Source organism: Pipistrellus kuhlii, unplaced genomic scaffold (assembly GCF_014108245.1).
Source record: "Pipistrellus kuhlii isolate mPipKuh1 unplaced genomic scaffold, mPipKuh1.p scaffold_m20_p_15, whole genome shotgun sequence".
NCBI lineage: Eukaryota > Metazoa > Chordata > Mammalia > Chiroptera > Vespertilionidae > Pipistrellus > Pipistrellus kuhlii.
The window spans coordinates 47,147,350-47,162,632 of record NW_023425460.1 but is presented as its reverse complement, the minus strand read 5'-3'; the positions used below and the strand labels follow the sequence as shown (position 1 = coordinate 47,162,632).

Below are 15,283 nucleotides of genomic sequence, written 5' to 3'. Positions count from 1 at the left end.
CCCTCCCGCAGCCGGCGGCGGGGAGCGGGGGTGGGGGGTGGGGGGAAGGGGAGCGGGTCCCCGGGCTGCGGGGGGCGGGGGGGAGCGGGTCCCGGGGCTGGGGAGGGTGGAAGCGGGTCCCCGGGTTGGGGGGTGGAGGAGGAAGCGGGTCCCCGGGCTGCCGGGGGCGGGGGAGGGAGACGGACTGGGCTCCGGGCGCGCGGCTGGGCGGTCAGTGTGCTCCGGGCCCAGGCGCCGCCGGCTGGGTCTCCGCTCCCCTCTCCTCCGCGCGCTCAGGCCGGGCGCTCCGGGCGCCTCTCCCGCGGAGCCGCTCTCCTTTGTGCGGACGGGCTGGTCCTCGCTGGCCGCCTAATTGGGCCCCATAAAGCCAAGAGCGTCGGCTCCCCGCCCGCAGCCAAAGCGCCAAACCGGGGAAGCGAGGAGGGGCGGCGGCCGGCGGGGTGCCTGCGCCCCTAATCCCATTTGCCATTGTGCGCGCCCAATCGCCGCCCGCCCCCCGCGCTTAACTCGGATGACATTTTGATTTCATCATTAGCATCCGGGCCGGACTGACGCAGCCCGGACCGGGACCTGCTCCCGCCGCCGCCGCCGCCCCGGGAGCCGGAGCCGCCGCCGCGCTCCCCGGTGCCGCCGGCAGGGCCGCCCCGCCCCCGCCCCCCGGCGCCCGCCCATGTGAGCCCGCCCCGCCGGGCCACCCCGCCTCCGCCGCCGGCTCCGCGCCCGGAGTGGAGTTCCGTGTATGGTCTGATCTCCGGCCGCCGCCAGCCCGCCGGCCGCCCGCCGTCCCTCCGCGCGGGGCCCGGGGAGAGGGGACCGGGGACCATGCCGGAGCCCGGGCCGGACGCCCCCGGCGCCGCGAGCGCGCAGCCGCCGCCGCCGCCCGCGCCCAAGGAGTCCCCGTTCTCCATCAAGAACCTGCTCAACGGGGACCACCCCCGCGCGCCCCCTAAGCCGCAGCCGCCCCCGCGGACGCTCTTCGCTCCGGCCTCGGTCGCCGCCGCCGCCGCCGCCGCCGCCAAGGGGGCCCTGGAGGGCGCGGCGGGCTTCGCGCTCTCGCAGGTGGGCGAGCTGGCCTTCCCCCGCCTGGAGATCCCGGCGCAGCGGTTCGCCCTGCCCGCGCACTACCTGGAGCGCCCCCCGGCCTGGTGGTACCCCTACACCCTGGCCCCCGCCGGCGGCCCCCTCCCGCGGCCTGAAGGTACCTACCGACCGCTCCTTCAACTTTCCGTCCCCGCGCGCCCACCGCCCTGCCCCGCTGCGCCCCCCTCAGCCCCGGGGGCCCCTCCCCGCACCTCCACCCCAGGGTTTGTCAAGTTCCCCCGGCCCCTGGCCCGCACCCCCAGGCCGGCCGGGCCGCCCACTGAGCTTCCCGGCCCGGGAGTCCAATCCCACTTGGTGAGAAGGTGGAGCCGGAGCCCGGGCGCAGCGCTTCCCTGGGACAGCAGCCTCCGGCGGGAACGGGGAGGCCTCGGAGGCCGGGGCGGGAGGAGAATGGGGCCGGGGACTTGGCCCGGATAGAGGGAGCGAGTCGGGTGGCCCCCAGACAGAGGCGAACCCCTCTGTGCGCCCCAGGGCGGGGGGCGGGAGGGGGCGCTGGGGAAAGAGGACGGTCGCCGGCCACCGTCAGGGGCCCCGTCGCAGGTCCTGGAGGGAAGGGGACCCCGGGGCGCTGCGCCCCGCTTCTGGCTCAGCCGGGTCGGAGCAGGCTGGCGGGCGGGAGGCCCTGAGGCCCGAGAAGCGGAGGCGGCGCGGGTCTCCCCGGGCCTCGCCGCCGCCGGTGCGCGCTCATCCCTCCGTGTGTCTCTCCCCGCAGCGTCGGAGAAGGCGCTCCTGCGGGACTCCTCGCCTGCCTCGGGCACCGACCGCGACTCCCCGGAGCCGCTGCTCAAGGCTGACGCCGACCCCAAGGAGCTGGACTCGCGCAGCCCGGACGAGATCGTCCTGGAGGAGAGCGACTCGGAGGAGGGCAGGAAGGAGGGCGCGGCGGCGGCCGGGGCGGCCGGGGCCGGCGCGGCGGAGGCGGCCGGGGCGCCCCCGGGCCCGGAGGACTGGAAGAAGGGCGCCGAGAGCCCCGACAAGAAGCCGGCCTGCCGCAAGAAGAAGACGCGCACGGTCTTCTCGCGCAGCCAGGTCTTCCAGCTCGAGTCCACCTTCGACCTGAAGCGCTACCTGAGCAGCTCGGAGCGCGCCGGCCTGGCCGCCTCCCTGCACCTCACCGAGACGCAGGTGAAGATCTGGTTCCAGAACCGCCGCAACAAGTGGAAGCGGCAGCTGGCGGCCGAGCTGGAGGCCGCCAACCTGAGCCACGCAGCCGCGCAGCGCATCGTGCGGGTGCCCATCCTCTACCACGAGAACTCGGCGGCCGAGGGCGCGGCGGCCGCGGCCGCGGGGGCGCCGGTGCCGGCCAGCCAGCCGCTGCTCACCTTCCCGCACCCCGTCTACTACTCGCACCCGGTGGTCTCCTCCGTGCCGCTGCTCCGGCCCGTCTGAGACCCGGGAGAGGGGAGGCGGAGGGCGCGCCCGGCCCCCTCCCCGGCCCCGGAGGAGAGGAGACTGGGCCGGGCCTGGGGCCTTCTGGAGCCGGCGCGGCGCAGGCCGGCCTCCCCTCCCCCTGATGGTAGCGTTTTTTGTAAGTATTTGCAACGCATTCTCGTGCAATTCACCCCCCACATGGATCTGAGGCGCTGCCCCTCTGCCTTTTGGTTTTCAGCTTCTGTGTTAAAGAGGACTGGAAGCAGGTCCGGAATATTCCAAACTATTCGCGCTGGAAGCTTTGGGGATGTGAGCAACCCCTCCCACCAGGCGCTGCTGCTTTATTTTCATCGGTTTTATTTTCATCGGAGGAAAATAAACGCAAAAAGCGGGCCCCCTCTAATTTATTCGTTCCTAGAAAACTATTTTTCGGAAGGGGGGAGAGAGAGATGGGGGAGAGAGAGAGAGAGAGGATTCGCATTGTAGTATTTTTATTTCTAGATTTCTGGGTGTGGTTCTGCCTCTCCTCGCCCCCTTCCCACACACACACAAAAAAAACAGTTATCCTCCCCAATTTTCAAACCCTGAGCAGCCTCTTGTAAGAATCCCCCAACGGAGGCCGCCCTGCTTTCTCGCGAGGTCTGCCTCAGTTCCTCAAGGTCTGTCTGTCTCAATCCTTCATCTGTTCTGCTTTGCGCCCCAAGAATTCTCTCAGTGTCTGGAGGGAGAAGACCAGACCGCCCCACAGCAGCCTCCTGGTGGCGGACCTGGCGCAGCCTTATTTATTAGTGGCGTTTATTTTTGGAGTTCCACTTGTCGGTAAATTATTCTTAATATTGCTGTTATTGTTTTACCCCCTCCCAGAGAGCGGTTTCCTTACGAGAAGTAACAACCTGTGGCTCGCACCCCCTCCCTCTCCCTCTGGGTCGGGCAGTAACAGCTGTGCTTCTGATCTGTGCAATACTGCGCGGCATTCCCCCGGAGCGCGGGCCCTCCTCCGCGGGAGAGGCGGACTGTGTACTCCGGCCATTGCTTCAGGAAGAGACAATTCAGAAAAAGAAAGAGGGGGGGAGAGAGAGAAAGGAAAGACGGACAGGCAGGTAGCAATGCTCAGAGAAGTTGAGACGGGAAACTGGAGCGCTTTAAGTGAAGGACAATCAATTTAGGAGAATTTTAACTTATTTGATAAATGTACAGATTTCTTGTAAAGTTCACCCTCCGCTCCGCAGGGCTCCTCGCTCTGCCGCCCCATCCGTGTCTGTCCCCCCCATCCCCCCCTCGGCTGCACCTGTCGTTCTGCGGTAGTTTGCCCCCAGCCCCCCCTCCCATCTCCCCACTTCCGTCTGGGTTCAGTCCCTTTTTAAGAAAAAGAGAAAAAGAAACAAAACATTGTTACACTCCATGTCCTGGTGAAACGGAACTCATTAAAGAGAAAAGCGAAGCAACTCATTAAAGAGCAAAGCGAAGCGTCTGGTGTTGCCGCGTGTGTGACTGACTGCCGGGCGGAGCCGGTGTCTGGACAGTCCTCCCTGCCGGCGGGGCTGACGGTGCGCGGAGTCCGGCCCGGGCGCAGCCGCTGAGTCCATCCGGGCGGCGGAGAGACAAAGGCGGCTGTGTTCCCGCCGTGGCCGCTGCCTCCGCGGCACCTCCGGTGGCTCTGAACGCCCGGAGCAGGAGAGGAATGAGGGGCAGAAGGGCGAGAACCTGGCTTCTCTGGGCTGCGGGATGGGCGAGGCGGCGGCCAAGCCCTGAGGTGGCCTCGCATCCGCTCCGGGGACGTGGTTCCTGCGGGAGCCGGGAGGTTCTGGGGGGACAGCCCTGGGCAGGGGCGGCGGGCCTGGAGCAGGCGGGCCCGGGTGTGGGCAAAGGGGACGGGAGTGGATTTAGGGTTTGGCTGTGGCCACAGGCAGCCCCCAAAGTCCGGCTGGGAGAGGCCGGGCATCTGGGGAGGCCAAGGGACAGGGCGGCCTCTGCAGCCGGTGAGGAACGGTGGCTCCTGGGCGGCAGGGAGGCGGGGGTGGAATGGGGGTGCAGTCCACGTGCCGATGCCCACCGGCGCCCACACCCCAAGGGCGGCCTCTCCGTGTCCCTCCCCGTCCCCACAGCCGGCCTGGAGCGCGCTGCTCGCTGTTCCCACGCCGGCGGGGCGCGGGGGCGGGCGGCCGCTGGGAGCGCGGGTCCGCGGCAGAAGCAGGCTCTCCGGCGCCCCTCGCCCCGCGGCGGCTTCCTGCCTGCGCGCAGCGGCTGCAGCCCAGCTCCCAGCAGCGCGTCCTTGGAGCTGGGAACCAGCAGGGGGATGCCGACCGCGGAGACGCCGCCTGCGGAGCGCTCAAGCGGGGCGCCTCCGCTGGAGAAAAAGCCTGCGCGCTAAGGCCCCTCTCCCAGCGCTAGGCTCCTCCAGCGCAGCCGGCACAAATGGTTCAGGGTCCCGCCTCGTCTCCCGCTGATGGCAAGCTGCCCCCGATAAATGGGCATGAGTATTTATGGCCAAATTTCAGCCTGGACCACAGCGAAGGCAGACCTCCCTTTATTTCCCTATAGTTTGGAATAAAAACGGGGGCATGTGTCTTAAATGAAAAATAAACAGACATTTGGGGTCAAAATGCGGCGATCCCTGTGTTACCTGCAAACAGAGCAATGCCCGAGGCTGTTGGCAATACTCACCGCGGGCCAGGCCCGAGGCAGCTCATTAAAAGCAATGTTGCAACAGCAAACACGTCCTCAGGTTTTACAGCCCGGACACCGATGCTATCAAGCGCCAAGAAAAGACTTTATTTGTGTTTGGATTTGAGAAAACGGTTCTTGACCGACCCAGTCTTTACAAAGTCAAGAAATAACTGGTTCTTCACACGCTCCGTTTATCCTCCTTTCCCTCTGCAAGCAGAGGCCAGTGCAGGGCCTGGGGCATCTCCCCGGAGCCCCGGGGCGTCCTGGGGGGGAGGAGGGTCGCTCCGCCTCCTGGGGCTGAAGGCTGCCAGGGCCTAGAAGCCCGCCCTCCCCTCTGGTCAGGTGGGGGCCTGGCATTTCTCAGGGAGCAGGAGAAGGGGCTGGCGGGGGGGGGGGGGGGGGGGGGGGGGGGGGGACAGTCAGAGCAGCCCAGCCACCTCGCGCTCCCTCCATCAGAGGCCCGGCTGCCATCTCTCTGCGGCCGCCGCCGCTGTTGATGTCAGGAGAAGCCAACAGCACGCTGGCTGAGCTGCCGCATCTGGGCAGCTGGCTGGGGTCACCTTTCCCCACACCCAACGTCCGGTCCCCTCCCACCCCCTCCCGGCTGGGGCCTCTCCCAGGGATGGTGGGGGAACCGCTCACTAGAGGGGACTCTGGGGGAGTGAGGTGCCCCCACCCACCTGCTCCGAGGCGGTCCAAGGAGGGCAGCCAGGGGGCCAGTACCCCCGCCCCCCACAATGACCCTCATTCCTGATTCATCCTTTTAGCTTCCCTCCCCTCAGAGCCGGGCCCAGCCTCCTCTCCTCCAGCCCCAGCCCCGAGTACTTCCCTCCGGGCACCACTCAGCTTCAAGTCCGTGCCAGTGACCCGCTTCCCAGCCAGAGCCCTCCTGCCCCGGACAGCAGGCCGGACAGGCACCGCAGCACTAGCCCTCCTGACAGGCCGCCTGCTTCCGTGTGCGCAGCTCCCGGCCGCCCCGTGTGCTCAGCACCAGCCTCGTCCACGCCTCAGCACCTCCTCCAGGGCCGGAAAAGCCTGCGGGAAGGACGGGCTGAGGAGCCAGGCGCTGCTCCAGGCCTGAACTCCTCCCGCAGGCGCCTCCTGCTCCCCTTGCCCCAGGCGCCTGGGACACCAGCGGTGCCCGCAGCCCCGGGGGGAGCCCCACACTCCTCGGCCAGGCCGGGGCCTCGCTGGGAGCCAGTCCCCACAGCGGCTCTGCGGCCCCGGGAGACCGCGGAGCCGGAGCTCCAGCTGTTTCTGTTGGCAACACAGATGTATTTCTTTTATTTGGTGGTAAACAGAGCGAGTGTGTGTACATCAAACACAGCGAGGCAGATATACCCGGCCCCGCCAGGCGCTCACTCTGAGCCGGGACGGCCCCTCGCCACTCCCGGCGCCGCTGCCCCAGCCGGTGGCCCCGCGCGGGCTGCAGCGCCTCCTCTCCTGTCTGCCGGCGCGCTGGAGGGCCCGGCGCGGGACCGAGGAGGCCCGCAGGTCGGTGCGGGCTGCTTTCTCTGTGGGCGCGTGCGGGCCGCCGAGGGCCTGGGCCCGGGGTGGGAGAGGGAACAAGGGGGCCCTGAGGGCTGCGGGCCGCCAGACCGGGCACGAGCTCCTGCTTCCACCCCTTTGTGCTCCGGCGCTTGGACTTCCCGGAGGAGCCCCGGAGCCCGTAGGCCGCAGGCTGCCGCGGGCCTTCCGCGGCTCCCCGTGGCTCCACCTCCCCGGTGGTCACGCCCCGCGGCCTGAAGGCCTGTCCAGGGGCCGTCCTCAGCGCCCCAAACAGACTCGGCAGCGCCGCTAGGAAAGACCTTTCTTAGGGTCACCCCGACGGCGCCAGAGTGCACGACCCGGGAGCCCCACGGACACCCCCGTCTGGGGTCCAGAACGCAGCCGGGCAGCCCCCGGGGGCCCCTAGGGGTCCGGCGGAGGCCATCCGCCGGCTCCTCCTCCTGGCTCCCGCCCACTCTGTCCCGCCCCGCGCGGCCCGCAGACCCTCCCGGCTTTGGGGTCTGTGCACACGCCTCCGGGAGCGCGCGCCTGTGTGCGCCCGTGTGCGCGCGCTCCCGGCGTGGTGAGCGGTGGAGGGGGCCCTCACCCCGGGCACAGTGAGGCGCCGGTGGCGGAAGGATGGAACGGCCTGGGGGAACTAGGCCGCTGCACTTTGAAGCCGCCTTGGCCCGAGTCCTGAGTGAGGCCAGAGCCACAACCAAGGGGCTCACGTCTCCGCCTGGGGTTCCTCCCACCTGGGCCTCCAAGTGCCGGAGCAGCTCATGGGCTCAGAGCAACCCCCAAGACGTGAGACGAGGAGGACGGCAGGTCCCGTGCCTCCTCTGAGATCCCCCGCTGTGCACAGGGCTGCGCTGCCTCCCTCTGCCGCCGCTGCTATAGGCCATGCATCTCGGGGGTGAAATTCCCCAAATCTGTGTGGCTAGGGTTCCCAAAGGATCCCTTTCGGTTGCGGTGGATGGACGGAAGGGAGAAAGGGGTGGGGGGTGGGGGCAAGTGTCCAGCTGGCAGTGGGAGCGCGCCCATAGCGCCCGTGCCCCCATCACGTGGCCAGAGCCCCCCCCCCATCACGTGGCCGGAGCCAGAGGGGTACTCACCTGGCGGGCCTCGCCCAGGCGCCAACATCCTAAGAAACAGCAAGAATCCCCTTCCCTCCTGCGCTTCCCGCCCCCCTGGGTGACGGAGTGCACGCATCAGATTTTCATCAAAGTTCTATTAAGTGAAACATAGGTTGCAGGGCACCCTTTGATTGAAACAGTTTAAATTTTAATTGTGTTTTTAATTTGACATATAGTTGCAGAAAGGAATGACACTGCGTCGCCAAGGGGCGGTCGATTTTCTTAATTTCTCCCAGAGGAATTGATGAGTCTATCAGGGCCACTAGATTGGAAACCCATTAAGGCTCTCTGGTTAGGCTGTTAATTGGAACTTGATGGATGGGGGGTGGGGGCGGGGTGCCGGGGCTCGGCCGCTCCTGATCCAATCTTCGGGACTTTCTGTTTTCCAATAAATTACAGAATTCATTTTCCAGCCGCAGATTACATAAATTGTCCACCTCTGGACCCTCTTTCCCAAAGAGGGAGCCCCCCCGCCCCCAGAGCCCATTGCGAGATGTCATTTGCACCAAAGAACGAACAGCAGAGGCCCTTGAATGAAAATCGAAACATAATCAACGTTTATACTTAGAAAATTTATTGAGATCATTTTCTCTGGTATTTCCTTATTTTAAAGTTTGGACGCGCCATATATCATAATCCACCGGCGAAGGGGGGGGGGGGTTTCAGACTGTGTTTAATATTTATCGAAGCTTGATTCCAAGATCAAACTTGTTTATGACTTCATCTGTCATTTCCCCGCGAGCCTTCTCCGCTATTACCGCTCAGCCGGCCCAGGGCCCGCTGCCGAGCGCGGAGGATCAATTTTTATTAGCCGCCTCCGCGAGTGTGCTCCGGGCCGGGTTAACACTGAGCAGCGGCCTAATCTCCAGGCCACGCTGGAAGCGTCCTTCCGGCCTGGGAAAGTTTGTCCTTCCTCCCAACCCCTCAGCATCATTCCTCCAGGGAGCGGTCCACCCGGCCCCCTTCCCGAGGAGCAGCGGCTGGGGACGGAGTGGAGCTGGGAGGGACCCGCTCCCCGGAGGAGAGGAGGCTGGGGGAGTGGGGGGTCGCAGGCGGCTCTGAGGTGAAGGATGGCGCACGCAGGATGGAGACCTGGTGGCTGAGGCCTGGAACACGAACTTACTGAGATCCTTTATGGAGGAGCCGGGAGCCCGGGCGGGCTCCTGAAGGTGTGCTTTGCAGCTGCGCGGGCCCCTGCGCGCTCCGTGGAGTCTGGGGGACCCTCGGATGCCCCAGGGAGGGCGGGAAGGTCGCGTCTTGGCCCCCAGCGCATGCGTATGACTGCGGGCGGTGCACAGGGGGGAGGCCCCCAGGGGACTAGTTGAGCGGGGCAGAGCAGAGGCCAGGAGGTCGGAGCCAGAGGTCTCTCCAGTCTCCGCCTGCATCCCTGACTCCACTCTGCGCCCTGTTTGGTGTGGAGGCGTGTGCGTGTGCGTGTGCATGTGTGCGTGTGCATGTATGCGTGTGTGTAACGGTTGTGCAAGTGCGTGCCAGCTGCTCAAAGCCGGAGCCTCGGACGAAGGGTGTGGGGTGGGGTGAAGGAGGCTGCAAGGAGTTGGCGGGAGCGCACCTCTGGGTGGACCAGATCGGCCCTGCGAGTGGGCGTGGCCAGCAGGCGGGTAGCGGCAGGATGGCTCCTTTCGCGGGGCGGGGCCTGTGCGGGGTGAGAGGCCCTGGGTCGCCAGGCCGGTTGTTTCCAAGGTAGAGTCCCCTGTCGCCTAGTGCTTCTCCTAGGCCCACCCCACAGACCTGGCCACCCCACCCCCAGCCCTTGACCCCACACACAGATCCACCCCCCACGTCCGGAGTGGGGAGGGTCTTCGTTTCCTTCGCAGCCATCCCCTAAGCCCAAAGCCAGGGGCCTGGTCTTCACAGCGGAGCCACCTTGAACTTGAGGCTGCTCACTCTGCTGTTTGGAGCCCGTTTCCCGCCCTGACATCGGGGCAGGGCCTGCAGCTGGGTTTGCTGTGAGGGTCCAAGGGCCAGAGAACAGGGATGTTCCCCATGCGCGCCTGGTCCCGCACCAGGTCTCCACCCGCGCAGAGGGGCCCTACCCCCTCTTCCCGCCCTCTTCCCAGTGCGGGGCGCCCAGTGCGGGTGCTGTGGCCCGCAGAGAGGCCGCGGGCGGGTGAGGAAGTCGGGTGCTCCTTCAGGACCCTCCCCTCCACCCCAAGCAGGTGGGAGCGGGTGAGGGTCCCGCCCCGCGGCCCCGGAGCTTGCGCACTGTGGCCGAGCCGAGGAGGCCACGCAAATTGTGTTCCTGCGCCGGGTCCTTCCGGGTTAATGAGCTGACAGCGTGATGAAAGCTGACCATTTGTAATGTGTCTCCGCCCGCCGCCGCTCCCCGAAGAGGTTAATGGGTGACTGAGGCCGGCACCTGCCCCTCGCTGGCCTCTGGGCCAGGCGCACAGCCTGCCCCCGCCCTCGCCGGCCCGCGCCCGGCTGCGCAGAGACTCCTAATCAATTAGCCCATTAACCAGCCCCGGAGGAGCCGAGGAGGGAGAGGCCCGCCGCCGCCGGCCGCGGTGCTCCCTCCCCGCGGCTAACGGTGCCCGGAGCGCCGGGCTTCCAAAGGGCGCTGCGGGCGCGGAGGGAGCTCGCGGTCAGGGCCCCAGGGCCTCAGGGCCTGGGTGCGGGCGGGGACTGACCCGGAGCTGCGTTTGGGGACTCAGGGGGCAGGGCTTCGGGGTCGGTGGGAGGCGAGGCCGCAGACGGGAGGTGGGGGTGCCTGAGCACTGGGGGCCTCTCCTCACCTTAGAAGCTTCGGTAGACACCGCGCCCAGGCCGCCTCTGCCTCAGGCCAGCCGTCCTGGGTCCAGGAACAACTGACCTGGGGGTGAGAGGGGCGAGAGCCAGGCCTCCCTCGGGGGGCTGTGAGGAGCCAGGCCTCCGAGTGCCTACTGGGTGCCGGGCCAGGAGTGGGCACTGCGGCCTCCGGGCTTCCTCGAGGTAGGCGTTGCTCCCCCACTTTTCAGAGGAGGAGACAAGGCCCAGGAAGTTTAAGGTTCCTGGTAAGGCCTCCCAGGCCAGAGGGAAGCGGCTTTGCCCAATTCCAACACCACGTCCCCTCCGCCCCTCCCCGCCCGCCCCTCTCCTTCCCCGGAGCCCAGCGCTGTTTGGGCCAGCAGTCCCGCCTCCTCCGATATTTGCAAAGAGGGAGAAAACAGCCAGAGCAAAATGGACCAGATGGGTGTGGCCCAGCCAGCCAAGGTCTGCAGACGTCCTACTGTGCGCTCCCGGTGCCCCTAGGAGAGCTCCTACTGTGCGCTCGCCAGGGCGTTTCCGTTCCCACTCCAGGTGACCCCCGAAACAAGAGGGGAGCGCACTAACGAGGGGTTCACTTTCCATCCGAGGCCAGGAACCCCCGGGTGGGACTGGATTGTCCGAGTCCTCGCTGCCCACGGGGCGCTGGGATGGACCCGGGGTCTCTGGAAACAGGATCCGGGGCTCCGCCCCTGCCGGGCCCACCCACCCAGACGGCCCCGCGGTGCCCGGGACCTGGGATGGGGGTGGGGCCTGCGGAGGAGAAAGGGCAGCGGGAGCGGCTCCAGGCTTCACAGCTGAGCTCCCGGGAGCGCGGCAGCTCCCAGGCGCAGGCTCCGCCCCCTCCTCCTCCCCCCAGGGGCGCGGGGGTCTGGGGGCTCCCAGCCTGCTGGCTCCGGACGCGGAGGCTGGGGAGGGTCGTGGAGCAGCCCGCGCTGGCTCTCCGGGGGCGCGGACCCGTCGCCTGCGGGGGGAGTCGGGCCTCGCCAGACCGGACTTGCTCGCAGTCGCGGCCCCCGGAGGAGGCGCGGCCCGCGGAGGAGGCGCGGCCCGCGGGTCCGGTCCAGCCGCACGGAGGCCAGGGCCTGTCCGGAGGGATGCGGCGCTCGGGCCCGGCGGCCCCGGCTGGACCCCGCAGTGCCCGCCCGGCCGTGGGCGCGCCGAGGGGAGCACGGGCGCGGCGGGCCCGGCCTCGGCTTTTTGAAAATGTCCGGGGCCGCTCGGCGGCGCTGCGATTGGCCGCGTCCCGCGGACCGCTATGCAAATGAGCCGCCGCCCGCCGCGGGCCCGGAGCGCCGCGGGCAGAGCGGGGGCGTCCGCGCCGGGGCCGGGCGGGCCACCAGAGCCCGCGGGCAGGGACCCCGCGCCGCGTCCGGGGCCCGCGTCCCCCGCGCGCAGGGCCGCCCGCCAGCCTCGCGCCCCCTCCTCCTGACCCCCTCCCGCCCCTCCCCCGCCGCCTTCCCGCACCACCTTCCCGCCGACCGTCTCTAAAGGGCGTTCTCGTTTCCTCCGGTTTCTTATGAACCAGGATGGGCAGCAAGGAAGATGCGGGCAAGAGGTGCCCGGCGGCCGGCGTCTCCAGCTTCTCCATCCAGTCCATCCTGGGCGGGGGCCCCTCCGAGGCCCCGCGGGAGCCGGCCGGCTGGCCCGCCAGGACGCGCAGCCTGTCCGTGTCCTCGGAGGAGGAGGAGCCGGACGATGGCTGGAAGGCGCCCGCCTGCTTCTGCCCCGACCCGCGCGGCCCCACGGAGCCGGGCGCCCGGCGCCACGCCCCCATCCCCTTCCCCGGCCTGGGTAAGGACCGCCGCCCGGCCGCGCGCTCCGGGGGAGGGACCTGTGCTCTGCGGCGGCCCCGCTAGCCGGAGCCCTGGCCGCCCGGGGTCCCGGGTCCGAGGGGAGAAGGCGCGCGCGCTGGGCCCCACGGGCGCTGGGGAGGGACCGGGGCGCGGGGCGGTCGCGGGGGACCGGGCGGAGGGAGAGGGAGAGGGAGAGGGACCGGGCGGGCAGGGTGCCGGCCCTCGCTGGCCCCGGAGCGCGTGGACACCGCTCGCCCCCGCGGTCCCTCGGCTCATTGTCTCGTCCCCTCTCCTCCCACCCTGGCGGGCAGGAGCCCGGTCGCACGTTGACAATAGCTCCTTTCAGGGGCCGTTCCCGTTCACGGCAGCGGACGGGCAGCCCCGCTTAGTCCTCAGCGATCCCCGGACAAACGGCCTGTGATGCGGCGCCGCCCCATAAAGCCGGGAGCTCCCCGGCCCCGTTCCTTCCGGGCAGAGCCGCCTCCGAACGCGGCCCCGCTCCCCGCCCGCGCTCCCCTCTCCGGGACGGGCGTGCAGAGCCCGGGCTGGCAGCGGGTCCCAGGACTTTCTTAAAGGCCGGGCGCGGGCCCAGGGCTGCGGGCGCCGGCCAGAGGGAGGGGGCGGCGGCCGACGCCGGGGGAGCCCAAGGCGCCCCGTCCCCACGGCCTCCCTGTCTGTTTCCCCCCCAGGCGCCCCCAAGGCCGGCGGCGGCGCGGGCCCGGCCGGCTCGCCGCACCTGCCCTTCCTCCCGCCGCACCCGGACTGTAAGGAGGAGGAGCGGCTGCGGCCCGCGGGCTCGCCGTCGCCCGGCCCCGAGCGGCCGCGGGAGGGCGGCGCGGAGCGGCCGGCGGGCGCCGCCAAGAAGAAGACGCGCACGGTCTTCTCGCGCAGCCAGGTCTACCAGCTCGAGTCCACCTTCGACCTGAAGCGCTACCTGAGCAGCGCCGAGCGCGCCGGCCTGGCCGCCTCCCTGCAGCTCACCGAGACGCAGGTGAAGACGTGGTTCCAGAACCGCCGCAACAAGTGGAAGCGCCAGCTCTCGGCCGAGCTGGAGGCCGCCAACATGGCCCACGCGTCGGCGCAGACTCTGGTGGGGCTGCCGCTCGTGCTCCGGGACAGCTCGCTGCTCCGCGTGCCCGTGCCGCGCTCGCTGGCCTTCCCCGCGCCGCTCTACTACCCCGGCGGCGGCAGCCTGCCCGCCCTGCCGCTCTACGGCCTGTACAACAAGCTGGACTACTGACCGCGTGTCCATGCGCCCGGCCTCGCGCCCCCGGCGCCCCGCGCCCCCGGTGCCCCGGCCCTGCGCCCAGGCCCGCCGCCGGGAGCCCCCAGCGCGATCCCAGGGCGGCTCCAGCTCCCGAGCGGGCGGCGAGCGGCCAGAAACACCGAGAAATACACCGTGTGTATTCCTTACCTCCTGTTTATGGCCTCTGCCCCCCTCTCTCCTGTGGATCTTTTGGGGGCTTATGGGTCTGCCTCGGGCCAGACCCGCTTCTGCCCCAAACCAACCGGGAGGCTGGACAACCCGCGGGAAGGGGTGTCCTCCCGGGGCGGTGGGAAAAGCGGCCGGGCCGGCGGGATCGCTGGGGAGAAGCCAACCAGACAAACAGGGAAACACCAGCCCGGCCTCCGCGCCCTCCGCCTCCGCACACACGTCCCTGCGCCCAGTCCGCCACGGCCCCGGCGCCTCGGACCGTGACCTCCGCGCCGCCTTTCCGTTTCCCTCTTCCCGAGGAGGGGCGGGGGCGAAGGTGAGGTTCCAGATCTGTACATATTTTTAAAGAAAAGGAAATAAACCACTTTAAGCATCCTCGCTGGCTGTGGTGGCTGCTGGCACGTGGAGGGGTTCCCGCTTGGGGAGGAGGGGTTGGGGGCGTGTAGAAGAAGGCTGACCCGCCGGGTGAGGGCGGGGCCGGGGTCAGGGGTTAAGGGTCGGGATGCTAGCTGGCGCCACGTGAGCTGGATGGCACCCCGTTCCACACCCCGAATCCAGTTCGAAACCGGTGCGGAGAGGGACACGGCGGGGCGGCACCGGAGGGAGAGAGCGCCTTCCCGGCACGGGCCGCCTGGGCTGGGCAGCACCGGGGCGGCGCGCGGCTCGGTGAGCCCTGGACCCGGGCGCCTCTCCGGGGCGCAGGGCAGGTGGGGGCGCGGCCTGGACCGGGTCCCGAGCCCCTTCGCCGCCCCCAGTCCGCGGCCAGGCCATGCCCGGCGGGTGGCTCAGCGGGGCGCTCCGTGCAGCGCGGGGAGCGGGCGCTTGGGCGGCGGAGGAGGGGGGGTCTGCGCTGGACCCCAGGAGAGGGGGCGCGGGGTGCGGGGGGCCGAGGCTGGGGGGGCACCTCTCTGGCTGTTTTGCTGGCGGGTGTCCGCATTGTGTGCGGCTGAATAATGGGGTCGCGGTCAGCGCGCGGCTGCCCGCGTGGAGGAAAGCCGGGGAGGCCTGGGCGCCCGCGGACCTCCGGCCCCAACGGGCGCGGGTGCCCGCGAGGAAAGTGAGGCGCCCAGGGAACAGCGCGGGAGCCGCATGCAAATCTCTCCCAGGGCGGATCGCAGCCACCTGTTCCTGCTAAAACGGTTCCTGGTCTGAAGAGGAAGCCTGAGTTCAGGGGTGGCTGGTGTTTGGTGTCACGTGAAACGAGCTCCAGACAGGGGTGTGGGTTGGGGGAGTGGGGGAAACGGGGACCCCCTTAGCGGGTGCAAAGGTGCGGGAAGCTCACATCCTGGAAGCGATTTCCTGTCTAGGAAGGCAGCATGTGTACGGAATACTTGCAACCCCCCCCCCCCCCACCACAACAGGCTGTTTCTTGTCCAGATTGAGGTCCTATTTTTTCCTTCTCACATGAGATTTCATAAAAACCACAATTTATTTCGAGGCGACACCGGAAGGACGGTACCCAAGAACACCTCTGCCAATCCTGGGTCCGTTCAGGTGCATCCATTTCATTTCAATTGAGTCCAATT

The 15,283-nt window shown here is 68.8% G+C and overlaps 2 protein-coding genes across 2 annotated transcripts; both read left to right on the top strand.

Moving 5' to 3' along the window:
- Positions 1-733: 733 nt before the first annotated feature.
- Positions 734-2,565, top strand: HMX3 (H6 family homeobox 3). The gene is made up of 2 exons (XM_036437976.2): positions 734-1,198; positions 1,814-2,565. Exons 1-2 carry the CDS (start codon positions 823-825, stop codon positions 2,488-2,490), a joined length of 1,053 nt encoding a protein of 350 aa, XP_036293869.1. The 5' UTR covers positions 734-822; the 3' UTR covers positions 2,491-2,565.
- A 9,412-nt stretch (positions 2,566-11,977) lies between these two features.
- HMX2 (H6 family homeobox 2) lies at positions 11,978-14,126 on the top strand. The gene is made up of 2 exons (XM_036437975.2): positions 11,978-12,320; positions 13,012-14,126. The coding sequence occupies exons 1-2, from the start codon at positions 12,056-12,058 to the stop codon at positions 13,560-13,562; spliced, it is 816 nt and encodes a 271-aa protein (XP_036293868.1). The 5' UTR covers positions 11,978-12,055; the 3' UTR covers positions 13,563-14,126.
- Positions 14,127-15,283: the final 1,157 nt, after the last annotated feature.